At 35.1% G+C, this 19,184-nt stretch overlaps 1 protein-coding gene across 3 annotated transcripts in view; it reads left to right on the top strand.

The window, feature by feature from the left end:
- PARP8 (poly(ADP-ribose) polymerase family member 8) overlaps nucleotides 1-19,184 on the top strand; it is a 173,076-nt gene that overhangs the window by 128,928 nt on the left and 24,964 nt on the right. For all 3 annotated transcript variants that reach the window (XM_028098057.2, XM_028098058.2, XM_088023513.1), the window contains 3 exons: nucleotides 70-165; nucleotides 10,141-10,233; nucleotides 17,792-17,917. In XM_028098057.2, coding sequence (XP_027953858.1) covers nucleotides 70-165; nucleotides 10,141-10,233; nucleotides 17,792-17,917 — 315 coding nt within the window. The remainder of the gene's footprint in view (nucleotides 1-69; nucleotides 166-10,140; nucleotides 10,234-17,791; nucleotides 17,918-19,184) is intronic.

Here is a 19,184-nt window from a genome sequence, read left to right as displayed (position 1 = left end):
TAGCTTTTAATAGGTTTTCAAATTATTTATGAACTTGACTTAATTATTTCTCTTTATTGTTTTATTCAGACAATTGAGTTTGCTGAACAGCGGATCCCTGTATTGAATGAATACTGTGTGGTTTGTGATGAGCCACATGTCTTTCAAAATGGCCCCATGCTTAGGGTAAGTTCTCACTGGTAGAATATCAGCATTGATATAGAATATAAAAGGGTTAAGATATAAAAATAAGTAAATAACTTGATTTACAGTAAATGCTCTCTACTGAGCAAATTATTTAATACACATGGTGGTGTAATTTTGACAAATAAATGAATCACTATTTCTAAAGAAGTCTGTGAAAGAGCAGGTCATTTCATACTAGGAAAATATTTCTTAGTGTATTTCCGATATGTGCCTATCTGTCATCTCTCTTTCCTTCCCTCTGTTTATATCTGTCTATCCATCTACATCTATATCAATATAAATAGATGTAGATGTAGATGAATATAGAGATTCATATAGCTACAGATGTATATATATATATGTAGGCTTGTGAGCAGTGTTTCTTCAAAACCACACACTTTAAGATGCTTATTCTAGAGAGGAAATGGTAGAAGTTAGAAGAGATATACAGAGAATCAGAATTTTAAAGATTTCAAAAAAGTGTTAGCTCACTGAAACATTTGGGGCATTATTGAGGGAGTATAGAAGTAAGAATCAATGTGTATATGTTCCCACAAAGAATAAATTTTTCCATTTATTTAGATGTGGAGTTTGGGAGGAATGATCCAGTTTCAAGTTTTTCTGCAATTTTTAAATTGAGATAAAGTTCATATAATGTGCAATTCACTATTTTAATGGATACAATTCAGTAGTTTTTAGTGTGTTCACAATGTTGTGCAACCATTACCACTATTTCCAGAACATTTCCATTATCCAAAAAAGAAATCCATAACTGTTAGCAGTCATTCCAGTCTTCTCCTCTCATCCCCTGGCAACCATTAATCTATTTTTTGTTTCTATGAATTTGCCTATTCTGGACATTTCATATAAATGAAATCATACATTATATGGCCTTTTGTTTTTGGCTTCTCACTTAATACAGTGTTTTCAAGGTTCATCCAATAGCATGTATCAATAGTGTATTCCCTTTTTTGGTGTAATAATATTACATTACATGGATATACAACATGTGTTCATCCATTCATCATTTAATGGAATTGCTGGGACATATGTTAACTCTAAGTGTTTGAGAAACTACCAAACTATTTTTGACAGTGGCTGTACCATTTTATATTCCCACCAGCTGTGTATGATGGTTCCAGTTCCATCTTCTCCAAAACTTGTGATTCTCCTTTTTTTCCACCCCAGTTATAGCCATCTGAGTGTGTGTGAAGTGGTATTTCATGGTGGCTCAGATTTGCACTTCCCTAATGATTAGTGATTTTGAGCATTTTTTTCGTGTGCTTATTGGCCACTTGTGCATCTTCTTTGGAGAAACATCTCTTTATATTCATTCGTTGCCCATTTTAATTTGGATTATTTCTTTTTTGTTGTTGAGTTATTAAAGTTCTTTATATATATCCTGGATACTGTATTTTTATTAGATTGGTGATTTGCAGATATTCTCTCCTATTTTGTGGGTTTTCTTTTCACATTCTTGATAGCGTCCTGTGACAAAAGTTTTTAATTTTAATGGAGTCCATATTTATCAATTGAACTGTTGCCTAATCCAAGGTCACAAAGATTTACACCTATATTTCCTTTTATGTGTTTTGTAGTTTCTGTCTTAGAATTAAGTCATTGATCCTTTTTGAGTTAATTTTTGCGTATGGTGTGAGGTTGGGTTCTAAATTAATTCTTTTGTTATGTAGCTATCCAATTGCCTCAGCACTGTTTGTTGAAAAAACCTTTTTTCTCCATTGAATGATTGTGGCACCCTTGTTGAAAATCATTTGACTATAGATATATCAGTTTATTTGGACTCTTAATTTTATTCCACTGACCTGTATGTGTATCCTTACATCTGTGCTACACTGTCTTTATTACTGTAGCTCTGCATTAAGTTTGTAAGCAAGAAGTGTGAGTCCTCCAACTTAATTTTCCTATTTTAAGATTGTTTTCACTATTTGGGGTTCCTTGCATTTCTATAGGAATTCTAAAGTCAGCTTGTTCATTTCTGCAGGAAAAGGCAGCTGGAATTTTACAGGTTTGCATTGGATATATAGGCCAGTTTGGGAAGTATTGCTGTCTTAATGATTTTAACCCCTCCAATCCAGGAACACAGGAAATTTTTCCATTTATTTAGATCTTTATAAAAATTTCTTTCTACACTATGTTGTAGTTTTCGTTGTTCAGGTCTTGTACATCCTTGGATAAATTTATTTTTGAGTTAGTTTATTCTTGTTACTCTTACCAACATTGCACTGGAGGTTACAACCAGGGCAATTAGGGAAGAAAAAATATTAGAAGGTATCCAGATTGGAAAGGAAAAACTAGAATGCTCCCCATTTGCAGATGACATGAGTGCTGTGTCTAGACACTGTACAGATAGATATTTTGCATATTGCTTCCTTATTTGATTTTCACAAAACTCTGTGGTTTATGTATTTTCGGGCTCATGGTGCAAATAAGAGGATTAAGATCGAAAAGAGGGTAAGCAATTTGTTCAGCATCACTCAGCTAGTATGGGTAGAAGCTGTACTTTGAGCTTATTTCTACCTGATTTCAAAACTGCATCATAAATGCTTATTGAAGGCTTCCTAAGTATAAGGCACCATGCTAGGTTCTGTTGTACTTTTTAAGAGAAATTTGTCCTGTTCTTGGGAATATATGTTTGAAAAGACAAATTATAAAGCCTAGACAGAGACAATTTTGTCAGAACTTGTTTGCATTTCAGGATTTATACTTTAAGAAACATGTAATAACCATTTATGATCATGGTCTTTTGTCAAGGTATATGATATATTTGTTTTATTTTACTTGTTTATGGGAAACATATACAAAAAGTTTATCTTGCCACCAATACACTATTCTCTATCAGTCAGCTTTTTTCTCAAAGAGATACAACGTTACTCTGAAACCCAAATTAACTAAATCAGCCTTTATTTATTAAAAATTTGTGCAAGTTTGTTATTTTTATGTGATACATGGAAATGTGTAGTTATGAGGAGAATAAGGAGAATCCTTTGGTCATCTCAGTTTATCCCACCAGGAGGTCCATCTTTATTTTGTTAGTGTTCGTCTGTGGATCTTGATCTATTGCTTGATCCTTGGCAATGCAATCTTCACTCCAGAAAATAATAGTAAAGTTATTAATGGCACTTGCTTTTTGAGTGCCTTTTATGTGATCATGTGTTTCAAATCGTTTTACATGGATTATGTGATTTAATCCTCTCATGATAACCCTGTGAGGTGGGTATTATTATTATTAGCCCTGCTTTACAGATGAGGAGAACACTAATTTATTTACTATCAACATTGCTAGTAAGTGATAGAGACAAGATTCGAACCCTGGTAGAATGACACCAAGGCCACAGTTCTTAATCATGATGCTACTCTTGACTCATGTACTTGAACTGACTACTTTTACATCCTGGAAATTTACTGCATTGTGGTCCTTGTGGTTCAGTTACTGGCAGTTCATTCCCATAGTAAGTGCTAGAAATATCCCGATTGCTATCAATATTCTCTGTGCCTTGCTTCAATTTTTGTTTTAAATATCTGTTTTATTCTGCACCAGTAAAGCTGGTGGTCTCTTTCTAGAAGTGGAAGCGCTTGTATAAATAACGATGTTTTCTAAATAAGTATATAGCTGGTTATCCTCTGGTTTTATGTTGCTGGGATTCAGACTGATATCTAAGGAAATCAGAAAACCTACTTTGGTTTCTTAAATAGTAAGATAAATGACAGCTGAATTCAAATCAGGAAATGGAAGTCAAAGGAAGAGAAGTAAACAAAAAACTGCCTTTTGATTGTCTTAAACAGATATTTAACCTAAATCCGGCATACTCATTTTTTTCTGTATCTCTCTTAACATTTATATTGCAAAAAGTTTTACTGTAATTTTAATAGAAATGTATAAAATTATTACACATAAAATTTCTTATGGAGTATTAATCACTATACTGACTCATTGACCATTTATTCAGCTCAGATGACACATTACAAATTGTAATAACTCCTAGAGATGTGAAGTGGAGAAGTTATATCCCAGTGGGTGATTAAATAGGTCAGATAAAACTCGGGGTTCCATAGAACTCTATGCCTAATGTTCATTACATTTGTTAGGTCTCTCTCTTTCAAAATTCAAACTGTATCTTATTTTTTTCTCTTTTCTCTAAGCATGATTATTTACTGAATGACTTAAGTTGCCCTTTACTACCATTTCCCAGAAGTCCTAACATTTTGGTCACTACTTGTACTGTTCTGTCACTTAGAGGTCAGGGTAAGCATGTCATACTTTCTGCACCACCAGTAACTACCCTGCTTCCTGATTTAGAAATACCACAATGACCAACTTATCTCTTTGTTCACAAAGGTTATAAATGTCACTCCCAGGCATGAGGCCTGACAGGTAATACTTTGAAGATGCACAAAACTCACATTAACATCACAAGGATTGTTAATAGAGTCCTGGATTTCCCGTGTGGCAGTGCAGTTTGGATCATGATCAGAGAACCAAACCCAAACCCAATCATTTTGCAGTCGACTAGAGTATTCTACATTTTGCAGTCGACTAGAGTATTAATGCAGCAAACTGTTGATGCTTTAAAGTGTTGATTTTGTCTTCATCCAGTGTTTTTGGAAAACACAAAAATAAGGATTTATTGCCAGACTCACCACTGTTTTCTCAGCCTCTCCCTTCCCAGTGCCCTTGTCTCTTTGTTATACTCACACCAACCGCCGTGATCAATGCAACTGTTTGTCTTCTTCTTTGAACCTGCACAAGGGCTGCTGAATTGGGTTGGAGAAAACCACGCACATGGTTGTAGGGATCTGGGGTCTCTCTATTTAGAAGTTTATCATTGGTACTTGGCAATCATTCTGTATGTCCCTGGTTAGTAGAATTTCCCATTTCCCAGGTCAACATATGATACGAAAATTATGATCTCATTTTCTTCTCCTGTCATGTGAAAATATTCCAGATTGCTTGCTATGAATGGATAGATGAGACTTGAGATTTTTGTATCATTGTTCGAGAATAATGCCCAGTTCTACTGAAGCAAAATCAGCTGAGAAACCTGAGCTGTGGACCTTAGATAAATGTTTGTAACTAAGTTCTTATTTTCGGAGTGAAATTAACGACACCCATCATAATTTGGTCATAAGTTTAAGGCATTCCCATGAAAATTATTGAGAAACTGAGCATGTAGGTAAACCTTGATGTCCCATTTTACTTCCTAAGAGTAAAACAGGTAGGTCTTCTTATATTTAGGTCTGACTTTAATATTTGAAGAATGGATGGAAAAGCACATCCTGTTCCCTCCTCACCTCCTCCTCACATCCCCCACCTCATGCCACAGAAATAAGATTGCAATTTTTGAAATACAGGCTAAATAATAACTATACCAAACACCTTAGTTCAGAAATATGATTTTTTTCACATCCAAAATGAGTAGAAAGAAATTGGTTTTAAGGCTCAAACAACAACTTTAGTTGTATGAGATAATAGGGAACACTTTGTTGAAGCTTAAACAGGCATGAGCATATCTTTACTATAAATCTGTCTTGATCTCCATGGGATTCCTGTCTGTCTTGATGGACAGTGAACTCCACCCCCGTCCCTGCCCTGAATGTATCTCTCTTCCAAACCATGAAAAGAACAGGAAGCATTGACTATAAAATCAGAAATACAAAGAGCTAAAGGCTTGTAGGTTTTGAATTTCTGGTAGCTATTCTTAATTATTCTCATATATTTTCAACCCTAGTTTTTTAATTATGAATTTTATTTACATTGCTCATTTCTTTTTTAGCAAGAACAATTTTAACAATAAATTAAGGGTTTCAATAATTATGGATATGAAAATAAAACTATTTCATGATAAGCTTTAATGAAAATTTTTATTAAACACTTATTTTGTATACACATTGGGTTAAAACAAGTAGAAGGTATAGCTTATCCAAGTTACCTGATATTGTTAATATTTAAACAGCTCTGTATACCTCAGGGAGATTTTCTAAACCTTATCTTACTTGGTTCTCTTTCTTGGTCTTCTTATCAACCTGGTTCGCTAGATGTGATTTTTTTTTTTATCCCTGTTTTACAGACAGGAAAACTGAACTGTGCGCATCTGCCCCCATTGGAACAATCACCACTTTTTATCTGTTCTATATATTGGGCTTACATGAAAAATTTTGTTTGAACGGAAAGAGCATGGCAGAAAAGGTTTGAAAACCTCTCACCTACACCATGCTATATATAAGTACATAGCTAGATTCTCTTGAGTTTTATCATTTCTATTTTTAGTAGGAAGTAATTTAAATTCATTGAAGACACAAAGTTTCTAAAATGCAGTTAGTTTCTAAAATATTCTTTAGGACTTCACCATTTTTGAAATACGTTTTCATTGCACACATTTAAATTGTTTTGATTCAACTAAAATTTAAAATGTATTTGTCTTAGCTTTAAAACTTCTAAAACAAATCTTAGGGACATATAAAGTTATCCATGTGTTTAAATGGTGCATAATGAATATTATATCGTGAAAAAATTATGTATGTAGAATAGCAAGAGGGACTGTCATGGTTTTACAGTTCAAATTATAGGAACTAATTGCTTGAGGACAATACAATAACATTAAGAATTGGTAATATTTTACAAATTGAGACTTATTGATTGTAAATTAAAAAATGAATTCATAAATGATGTACAAATTTGGTTATATTCAGGCATATATGCTTTGTATTAAATTATGTGTAGTAAGACACATCATTACATTTATCCAGTAATAGCTATTAAATGACTATGTTCTCTTTTTTTAATACTTAAAAAAATTGGGGGTATATGTTATTCATTCATTCATTCATTCATTCATTTACTTAAATAATCTCCATACTCAATGTAGGGCTTGAACTCACAACCTCAAGATCAAGAGTTGCATGCTCTACCAACTGAGCCAGCCAGGTGACCCACCTACGTTCCATTTTTAATTGATGCTAGAGCTTTCTGTATAAATAGTATAGTAATAGCAGAATATGTTGGGGGTGGGGGATTAGCTGAGAGTCAGCTAACATGGGAGAACGCTAACCCACAATATAATTACTTATGTTTCATTAGGGAAGAATGATTAGGTTTCTCTTTTTTGAATAAGATATCCTTTCTGTAAGCAATGAGACATCTAATCTTGATTGCTTAATATGATTTGAGAATTTTGTTTTAGTGTGCTATCTTGTGTTGACATTTTGAACTTCTCAAATAAAATGTGGGTAAACATGGGAGAAGGGAGGGTCAAAAGTTTACAAAATCTAGTTTGTAAATGTTTATCTCAAAATTAAGTTGATTTACATCTCAAATACTGTCTTGAACTTTCTAGTAAAAATGAGCAATAGACATAGAATTGTTATTTTAAAGATTCACTAGTATTTACTTAGTTTGGTGTTAATGTAGCATATAAATTAATCATCATATTACTACCTCTATATTTGCTGTCTAAAAAAAGGGAAGATAAAAATTATAAGAATGTAATGTGTATTTCTCATTTTTTAGTGTGGTAGTGAAATTGCCCTTTTCCCCCCAAAGTTTTCTAGGGTATCTGATTTCCTTTTTCAAATAATTGCAACCATATATTCCTATAAATCAGCCTTATACATTTCAACAAAAAAGATGAAGAAAAGAAACATCCATAAAGTAATCAAGCCATAGCTTTATCTTTAGGAATGTATGTTTACTATTTAAAGTAATGGGTCAGGGGCACCTGGGTGGCTCAGATGGTTACGTGTCTGCCTTCGGCTCAGGTCATGGTCTCCGGGTCCTGGGACCCACGTTGGGCTTCTGGCTCAGCAGGAAGTCTGCTTCCCCCCTCCATCTCCCCCTGCTCATGCTCTCTCTCTCTTTGTATCTCTCTGTCTCAAATGAATAAATAAAATCCTTAAAAAAAAAAAAAAGTAATGGGTCACTTGGCAAGTCCATGTGATTTGGAGATTTGAATACAATCAGGTCTGGGAAGGGGATGAAATGGAAATACAGAAGAAAGCATTGAAATGTTGCCCATTTGTTACCCAAGATAAAAAAAAAAAAAGGAGATCAGGGTGAAATTGGTAAAAATTATTTGAGACAAAATCAGGGTGGCACATGAATACTTAAGATTGGGGACAAAGTGTGTGATAGAGATATGTAAGAATATTCTATTTTTTTTTTCAATCTTAGACATTTTTCCTGTATTAAAATCTTAAAAATTTATCCATCCAGTCTAGTGGAGTGTGAGATATTTTATTTCATTTTAATTGCCGTCGTTTAAAGCAACAACTTGGTATTGTAAAAGATAGTTTCTATTGTTTTAAAACATTTCCTGGAATCTGTTTGTGAATACACATGTACATATGTGTACATACATACATATATACTTGGATGATCACAAAATACGTGTAATTGATTGCCGAAGTTCAAATGAAAAAATAAAATCAGTTGTTACGTGTATACACTAAATAAGCTTTATCCTATTATTCCTTTGGGAATGATGGATTTTATTCACACAAAATGTATGGTTATTTGACAAGAGTAGTATTAAAAATAAAATACCTTCTGTGTCCCTGTTTACTTCCTCAGTGAACATTGTTGGGTAGCTGGTACATGAATAAATTCTTAGGGCCCTTTGTGATTTCCATGGCTTATCTTCTCCGTGGATTCCTTTTGTATACAGGTCCACTAGACATCAACATAGTGTCTGTCACTGTGGTAAACGTACAATAAATGATTGCTATTATTATTTCAAACCGTATCATGCTCCCAGAAATTGAACAAAAGAAACAGCCAATGTCCCTGGGGAAAATTGAGGTTGAGACATACATGCACATAGACAAACACAAAAAAATAGAAGATTAAAAATAGGTTAAACACTTAAGAATAAGTAGCAGAAATTGAACAGTCTGCTCTAAGTACAGCTGTCTATATGTAGCAGTGTGTATATAGCTTGAGTCTGGATGAAGGGCTTTCTCCAATTAATTTCCTCTCGTAGGTAATTTTTCCTGATGTTTCTGAAATGTAATCAAACTGCCCTTCTAAGGTGGACAAAGGGAATGTATCAGTTGATTTTTTTCCTAAAATTCTCTTTGGGAAACATCAACCAGAAATGTTTGTGATCGGTCATGCTTATGTCCACAAAGCCACCATATGGACCCATTCTGAACATAAATGATGGACCATAACGGACCATACTTCCCACTGGTTAAGCGCTAGACCAAGTCCTCGGAAATGAGTGAGCATAGGAGCAGTGGCACTAACAAATGCCTTTTGTCTGCTAGGCAGTGGCATCATGGATTGTATTGTGTCAGGCTTCATCAGCTACCTAATGCAATGTAACTCAGGAGATAAGATAAATCAAACAGATGACACTATTATTAGATTTGAAAGATGAGAAGTCTTCCAAAGCAATTGCAGAGTGTATATTTCAGCGCTGTTGACTTCAGGAGGTTATTGAAGTCAAAAGTCTTTGCAACAAAACCAATCTTTCAAGAGCTGGGTAGCAAGTAAGCAGAGACATGCTTATTCCTTCCAAAGAAAATTACCTAGGAAAAAGTGGAATTCTTCTTTGTATATTTGTTTTACACAGCTGTTGGGTTTAACCTCATTTTTTAGTATATCACCAGCTTAGGTGTCTGCTTTTTTTTTTTTTTATATACATCTCAGGTACAAATGTGTATTACGTAGGAGAGATGGATTTTCCATCTATTGCTAAAAATTCTAAGTGCAAGTGCCTACAACTATTTGAAATGAATTTCTTTTATTTGTGACTCCATATCACTAGATGATTATTTACCAATTGTTACCCAAATTTAGAAATTTAACTTTTGTTAAATAGGGTCCTATGATTCCTTTCTTTTTAACATTCTGAAACTTCGCCATTTTTTTTTTAGATATTTAATGGAATGTCATAAAATTAATTTAGGAATTGGGAAATGGAAAAAAACTGTTGTAACTGATTGCCCTTTCTTTTGCAGCCCACTGTGTGTGAGCGAGAGCTGTGTGTGTTTGCTTTTCAAACCCTGGGAGTAATGAATGAAGCTGCTGATGAGATAGCAACCGGAGCTCAGGTAGGAGCACACAGTGCTAATTAGTCCTGATTTTGATTTGAAAAATTTATTGTGATCCACTAGTTACCTTCAGTCTGCTCTTCTTTTGGACACATTTTTGATGGTTTGACGTTAGATTAAAAAGCAAGCTGGCATTTGATTTTTTTTTTTTTAAGCTGGAAACTGAATTTTGCTATCTGTATCTAGTGAGTGTTTTGTCATTTGGCAGTTGCCGAGGGAAGAAATTAAGCCAACTTTCTTGTGTTTGAAAAATAACTGTGATTCTGTCATGGTGAAGTTGAAATATTGAAACCCTTGCCATATGCATTATGTAAAATTTATTTGTAAAGTTATAGTGCGATAAAATGGAAGCCAATTTATTTTTAAAACTTAGGTGAAAAGATAAAGGGCAGAACATATAAGGAAAAGCATCCAAATTTGCAAGAGCAGTGTTTATGACATAGGAAGAAAAATATAAAAACAAATGAAACAGCTTGGAAGTAGAGAAGCATTCCATGTTTCTGGAAGGAAAAAAATAAATTTTAAAGATGCCAGAATTTACTTCATGAATTCCATCAAAATTTCAATTGATTTTTTTACATTTATTTATGGAACCTAACTTCCTAATAAATTTATAAGAAAAAAATCAGAGAAAACATAAAAAAAAAGAATGTCAGTTAAGGGAGGCTAGACCAACCATATACAAAAACATATTATGCAATCCTATATTTTTTAAAAAAATGCAGTCCTGGCAAAGAATAGAATGGCAGATAATCCCCCAAAGAGATCTAATTATAAATATATTTAATAGACTTTAAAGGAAGTATCATGTCACATTGTAAAATTAAAATGATTTTTATTAAGTGAGGTGGGAAGAAATGACCTGCAACATGGCTGAGAAAATCAGCTTAGCCCTTTACACTGTGTGTAAAACAAATTCTTAATGGCTTAAAGAAGAGTTTCGCCGTACATACTGTATGTTTTTTATTTGAAAGAATGGTGAATGTTAAGAGCTAAGTATGAGAAAATTTGTTTTGCCTCAAACATAATTGTATAAAAGCACATAAAACTTGAAAAGAAAAACATGAGGACTATAACAGATTGATAGAGGAAATGAACACACAATTCATAAATATAGTTAGTAAAGAAACATAAGAAAATATTCAGCTTTACTAAAATCAACAGGAAGCTAAATGTAAAGAGAATTACCAATCTGTCACTTACAAAATTTGCAAAGATGGGTGGGGGAAAATGACTATATGACAGACATTCGTTCAACAAGTATCAAATGTCTACAATTAACAGGCATTACTCGAGATGAAAGTATAACAGTTAATATAGAATAGCACAGGCCTCGTGGATTTACATACATCCTGTTAACCTAATCATCTCACTGATTACCTAAATGGAGGTACATCCACTTGAAGAAATATTAAGGAAAACAGTTATGATATAATGAATTATAAATGAACAATAATACAAACAGTATAGCATTGATCATATATAATGTGGAAAAAAAGATTCCATGGTTAAATTTCAGAAATATGGCTTGATATTGCCCCTACAGCCAACATGCACATATTTGCATATTAAAGGCTCTCCGAATCCCTGAAACTAAGAAAATAAGTAGCCAGTACTTGGAGGGTTTCTCAAATGTATCTGACCATGATGGATCTTTTTCCTTTCTTTCCCTTTTTTTTTTTTTTTTGAAATGTGAAAGTTTTTCTCATCAATTGGAACTAATACTGCTCAAAAAAAAAAAGATACTTAAATATATGCTGTTTATAGCTATTTGAAGTGCTCGATTCGGCAGCACATATACTAAAATATAGCTATGTAAAAATGATTAAGCTTTACACAGCTGTGTGTATGTTTGTAAATATACATACATGTATACATACATGAATAGGTATGTGGGTATATATGTATTATGTATATTTTATATATTATATATAAAATATGTATTTTATATACATTATATTTATATATTATATATTCTGTATATCTTATATCATATATATATATAAAATTCTTTAAGTGGTAAAGTTAACATTTGTGCATTTTAGTGGATGTAAATTGTCCCTCAGATGATGTGAAAAGGGAAGGAGTTAGAGCCTGGAACTAAGAAATAATTAGAAGGAAAATGAACATCATGCTAACAGTAGGCTAGATTGACAGAATATTAAGTGCTTTTCCCCCCCTCTTATTATAGATACCTCTCGAAAACTAATGGTTGTTAAAGAGAAGTTAATTTTGGATTTTATAATGATAGTTACAAAACACAATTACTCGATCATATCTATTTAGTGATTCTACTCTGAAGCAGAATATTCTTTTCACTACTTTAAAGCAAGTACACAATATTCTGGTTATAACTCTAAAGATTATGTGGAAACTGATTCTCGTTCTAGACATAAAGAAACTATATCTCAGTAGTCTTGGTGCACCTGTTGACTCCTGCATTTTAAGTGGTTCTCTGAGGTTGCAAGAACTTTCCTTAGAGGGACACTGCAGGAGGCTGGACTGGGATGAGAGTGTCTCAGCAGCTAGGATTCCAAGCCCCCATATACTGTTTCAACCAAAACAGCTCCGTTTTATTTCTTTGTGTTGAGCTTTCATATAAGATTTTATTTATTTATTTTATTTTTATTTTTATTTTTTTATTATTGTGTTATGTTAATCACCATACATTACATCATTAGTTTTTGATGTAGTGTTCCATGATTCATGGTTTGCGTATAACACCCAGTGCTCCACGCAGAACGTGCCCTCTTTCATACCCATCACCAGGCTAACCCATTCCCCCACCCCCTCCCCTCTAGAACCCTCAGTTTGTTTGTTTCTCAGAGTCCAGTCTCTCATCGTTTGTCTCCCCCTCCGATGATTTCTCCCCCTTTGTTCTTCCCTTCCTGCTATCTTCTTCTTCTTTTTTTTTTTTTTTTAACATATAATGTATTATTTGTTTCAGAGGTACAGGGCTGTGATTCAACAGTCTTACACAATTCACAGCACTCATAAGATTTTATTTAGGAAAAAAAAGAATCAATATTGAAATGTTTGAAAGCCATTGATCTTCAATTTTAAATTCACCTATTTTCCAGAATACATTATATATCTGTGGGCCACTCCTGCACTTGCCCCTCTTACTCACCTGGACTTGAATTTTCTCATTTGCAAGTGCTCCAAGGTCTTCCTTACCTGCAGGGGAGGGTTGAGAGTCTTGCTCTAGCAGATGGGTTGTATAGAATGACCTTTGGAAGCATGTGATTCTATAAACCCACTGACCTTTCTTCACTCATCAGATGGCCTAATTCCCATTGTTTGAATGCTGTATTTCTCTATCCTAAGTATCTTAACCTTCAGATTGCCTCTTCAATTATGTTTTTCAGTGTAAGAAGAAAGATGTCTGGAACTTGCTGACTATAGCACTCACCATTATGTGCTAAGATCCCATTAAGAATCTTTCATTTTGGGGCACCTGGGTGACTCAGTCAGTTAAGCATCAGACTCTTGATCTCAGCTTAGGTCTTGATCTCAGGGTCGAGAGTTCAAGCCCCATGTTGGGCTCTGTTCTGGGCATGGGGCCTACTTAAAAAAAATAAAGGGGGGGGGCGCCTGGGTGGCTCAGTCGTTAAGCGTCTGCCTTCGGCTCAGGTCATGATCCCAGAGTCCTGGGATCGAGCCCCACTTCGGTCCCCCTGCTCAGAGGGAAGACTGCTTCTCCCTCTCACACTCCCCCTGCTTGTGTTCCCACTCTCGCTGTCTCTCTCTCAGTCAAATAAATAAATAAAATCTTTTTTTTTTTTTTAAGAAAAAGAATCATTTAAAATGCTCGGAGTGGGGAAATACATGATTTGGGGTAAAAAAAAAAGCATAGTCATTCGTTACGTTTTATTTTTTTTAAAGTAGACATTTTACTCCATGGAAAAATTAACGTGCAAATGAATACAAATCCAAACAGTGTTATACAGACCTTTTCTTGTTCAAAAATTCTACCTGCTAACTTCTGTAACAGATAAATCATAAAATTACAGTGGCATAAGATGATACACATTTTTACTTCTTGCTCCCACAACTGTCCAGTTAGAATGTTTGTTGGGCGGCTTTCTGTGTGATGATTGAGTTAACTGGACCCTTTCCATTGTGTGGCTCTGCTGTCTTAGGTACATGGCATACAGCAGAGGCAGAGATAAAAGCGAAGAAGGTGCACCTGTTTCTTCATCAGCTCCATCAGCTCCACCCTTTTCCACTGCTGATCCAATTCCATTGGTTAAAACTAATCACGCAGCCTTACGTAGGCAAAAGGGGTGGAAATGTCGCACGCAGAGCAGCTGCCTCCCGTCGAGCAGCTGCCTCCCGTCGAGCAGCTGCCTCCCGTCAATAGCTCTCTTCTTGGGAAGGAAGGAGTAGGAGGCTTTGGTGGACAGCATGAGATTTTGCTATGGTAGTTACGCTATTTCTTTTAAGTTGGCTCAGAACATCTACGTAGCAGAAATATTCTAATTGAATTCTCTACCCCCTATGTCTGTTATTTCATTATAGTTTACTTGACTCCAATGATGAAATTATTGGCAGAAGAATGCATATAATTTTTGGTAGTTTTGATGCTTCTGGCACAAGGTGTTTATTTATAAATATTTGATTGAAAGGGATACATTGTTCAGATTATTACTATTGTATCTATTTGTATCTTTATCTTGTGATAAAAAACATATAACATAAAATTTACTATCTTAACCATTTTTTAAGCATACAGTTCAGTAGTGTTTAGTATATTCAACTTGTCATGAAACGGATTTCCATAACTTTTTCATTTTGCAGAACTGAAACTCTGTACCCATTAAACAACTCCCCTTATGTAGCCCCCTTCCTCCAGCCCCAGTAATCACCATTCTACTTTCTGTTTCTATGAATTTGACTACTTTAAATACCCCATAGGGGGAATCTTAAAGTATTTGTCTTTTTGTGGTTTATTTTATACCGGTTTATTTCAGTTAGCATAATGTCCTCAAGGTTCATCGATGTTGTAGCATGTGACAGAATTTTCCTTTTTTAGGCTGAATAATTTTTCAGAATTTTCAAAATGTAAAAATACCACACATTTTGTTTATCCATTCAACTGTCAATGGACATTTTGGTTGCCTCCATCTCTTGGCTCTTGTGAATAATGCTGCTGTGAACATGGGTTGCAGATGGGTCTTTAAGACCCTTCTTTGAGTTATTTTGTATATATATCCAGAAGTGGGATTGTCACTTCCAGCAGGATCATATGGAAGTTCTATTATTAACTTCTTGAGGGGCTTCCATAGTGTTTTCTGTAGCAGATGCACCAATTTATAATCCCATCAGCAGTGCACAAAGTCTCCAATTTCTTCACGCGCTCAACACTTGTTAATTTCTGGTTTTGGTTTTGGTTTTTTGATAGTAGGCATCCTAATGGTTGTGAGGTGATATCTCATTATGGTTTTGATTTGCATTTCTCTGATGATTAATAATGTTGAGCATCTTTTCATGGGCTGTTTGCCATCTGTATGTCTTCTTTAATGAACTGTTTATCTGGGGTTTTTGCCCATTTTTAAATCAAATTATTTGATTTCTTGTTGAGTTGTAGGAACTCTTTATATATTCTGGATATTAACCTGCTTTCAGATATCTGATTCGCAAATATTTTCTCCCATCCCGTGCCATTTCACTTTATTGATTGTGTCCTTTGATGCACCAAAGTTTTTAAGTTTGATGTAGTCCCATTTGTCTATTTTTGCTTTTATTGTTTGTGCTTTGTTGTCAAGCCAAGAAATCATTGCCAGGTCCAATGTCATGAAGCTTTTCCCTCATGTTTTCTTGTAGAAATTTTGTAGTTTAAGGTCTATGTTTAGGTCTTTATTCCATTTTGAGTTAATTTTTGTGTATGGTATAAGATAAAGGCTCAACTTCATTTTTTTTTCATATGGTTAGCCAGTTTTCCCACTATCATTCATAGAAAAAACTATTATTTTCCACTGAGTGGTTTTAGTACCCTTATCAAAGATCATTTGACCCTTTATTAAAGGAAAGGGCATGTACTTTTCTAACACTTCAGTTGCATACTGTGACTTGTAATTCTTAAAAATCTTTATAAGATAGTACCAATTCCCTCCCCACCACCAGAGTTCCAGAAAAGACTGTTTTATTTTGCTGATTATTCTTTTTCAGGAGTTTTTATTTGGATTTTTCTTTTATTGAGAGACCAGAAAATGCCAAAAACAATTTGTGTCTAGGTTAAAGTGCATCTGTCTGAGGTAGAAGGAGTGTAAGTGTGGGTGCAGAAGACAAAAAGGATTTTATTATGTCTTTATTATATCTATTGCTTGGAAACCACACACACACACACACACACACACACACACACACACACACAAGGGTGTAGTGTGTTGGAAACATATTAGCTCTTTCAGTTCTACTGTTTTCTGAGTCTTGTGGGGTATATGTCTGTGTACTTTGGGAAGGGTTACTTATCATATACCCAATGGCTTGAGTGTTGCTGATTATTTTAGGTCACTGGAAATTCTGGATGCTGTGATTGGGTGGATATGTTTTGTGAGTATACACACAACATAGTGAGTGCATGGTCATTAGGTCACAGTACCCGAACCACAAGAATCAAAAATTGTTTTACTCTTACTCTACATTTTTTAAATGCCTGTCTAAAAGCTTTCTAGAAATATTTTTCTCTATAAAGATTAAGTCCACTGCTTTCCTTATGATGTCCCCTGTCTTCACACTGTTGATGTGTCTGTTCGGGCGCCCTCTCTCCATTTAGACAGTGTCCGTTTTCTCGATTGACTTGCCAGAAGCATATTGTTTTGGGAACTGGAGAAGGGGGGCTTTGCTCCTAACTGTTAAATGGCACTGCCTCTTAGTAAATTGTGTTAAGAGGTCACAGAAGAACATAGGAATAAAGCCATTATATTTAGCATACCAAAGGTCATGAATGGCCTGAGGCAGAGAGTAGGAAGAAGTAAGATGATGTCAGGAGCTTTACGGTTCTTGGAACGCATCACTCATCCCCTGAATTTGCAGTTTCCGTCACCTGGAGTAGTTTCTCCCAGAGCTCTGTCTCACTGTCTGTCTTCACTCTGGTCTCTGTTGAAATATCACCACCTTCCTAGCCGCTCTGAAACAGCACTCCCTATTGCCTTAGTCTCTAACACCTGCTTAATCTTTACAGCATTCAACACTACCAGAAATGTATCTGAGCATATATTTAACTGATTATTTTGTTATGCATCTTCTCCATTAGAATGTAAATTCCATGAAAGAGAGGACCTGTCTTTCTTGTGCATATCTGCCACAGAACCTAGAGCAATGTGAGGGCATAGAGAGTTCATGACAAAGAGATACTAGGACGTTACTGGAAGCAACACATGTCAGTTATTTCAAGTTAATGGTCAAGTTTGGTCAGCTGTGGTCTGAAGCCATAAAGTTGATAGCAGTTTTGAGATTTTCCTACTTAACTTCCGCAACCACGAGCGGGAGGAGCAATGCCAAAGCACGCGCTGAATCGCAAAGGATGCTAACTGTCTTATGTATGTGTTTCAAGGTGGTAGATCTACTAGTATCCATGTGTAGGTCTGCACTGGAATCTCCTAGAAAAGTTGTCATTTTCGAGCCATATCCTTCTGTGGTGGATCCTAACGATCCTCAGATGCTGGCCTTCAACCCCAGGGTGAGTACTTCTCATACACCCCTCCCGCCCCCTGTAACAGCCGCTGAGATTTTAGAGCTGCCAGCTTCCCTCTTTCCGTCTAACTCACTCCCTCATCAGGCCCATCCCTGACCCGTTGTGGACTCTATCCATTTAGTAAATACCGTTCTTTTCCCACAAACTCTATTACTGCCTCCTTCAGTCTTTCCCATATCCTATTATTTCCCCTGTCCTTTCATCTTTTAAAATCACTTTCAGAACTTCATCTTTATGAAACTAGATCCATTTCATCCTCTCAAATTGCGATCTTTACACATCCCATTTGCATGAAAGGCAGGTAAATAGCAGTAACAAACTGGGTGGTAATGGTTGATATGATTAATTTCATTATATAGTTTTGAGAGTCTAGCTTAATGTAACCTCATGGTAATTTTAAGGGTTGTGGGTAAAAGGACTGATTTTTGCTTTCTTTTGTATTTTTACCTAATCATCCCTTGCCTTTTCCCCAGTTATCTGAAGATTAGTGAAAGTTTAGTCCATATTGTCGATCAACTGGCATTTTTTGAGAAAACAATTTTATGAATATTTGTGGAGATGAGGCAGAATCCTTCTGAAATAGCAAAATTTTCAAATTGCATGAGAGCTAAAATTGCCTTAGTTTCTCTTACTATCCATCTTGAAATCATTTTGCAGTAACAATGGCTATATAAAATGTCCTTGGAAAAGCTTTCCTTCCTTCATAAGTGGCAAGAGTACACATAGTTAGAGTATACTTAAAGATGAATTATCAGGGGCGCCTGGGTGGCTCAATCGTTAAGCGTCTGCCTTCGGCTCAGGTCATGATCCCAGTGTCCTGGGATCAAGCCCCGCATCGGGCTCCCTGCTCCGCCGGAAGCCTGCCTCTCTCTCTCCCACTACCCCCTGCTTGTGTTCCCTCTCTCTCTGTGTCTCTGTCAAATAAGTAAGTCAAATCTTAAAAAAAAAAAAAAAAAAAGATGAATTATCAGTTAAATGTATGGTGTCATTGATACACTCACTAGTCATACTCTTTTGGTAACAATCTTTCAATCAAAAGAAAATAAAAGCAAAATGATATTGTAAGACTTAAAGTGGATTTTTGTATTTTAGAAGGATTCTGTTCTTACTTTATTCATCATGGCTTAATTTTTTTGGTGACACAAAGAATCAAGAGCCCAATATCTTTTTTATATTTATAGTTTTCCCCCTATGGACTAAACATGATTTTATGTACTTATATTAGGATTGGCATTGTTTTCTATTTTCTTCC

This window comes from Eumetopias jubatus, unplaced genomic scaffold (genome assembly GCF_037043125.1).
Source record: "Eumetopias jubatus isolate StellerSeaLion01/CBP00866 unplaced genomic scaffold, mEumJub1_p1.0 scaffold_5, whole genome shotgun sequence".
NCBI classification, from domain to species: Eukaryota; Metazoa; Chordata; class Mammalia; order Carnivora; family Otariidae; genus Eumetopias; species Eumetopias jubatus.
Note: the sequence above shows the minus strand (reverse complement) of the source record. Positions and strands in the feature narration are given on the sequence as shown.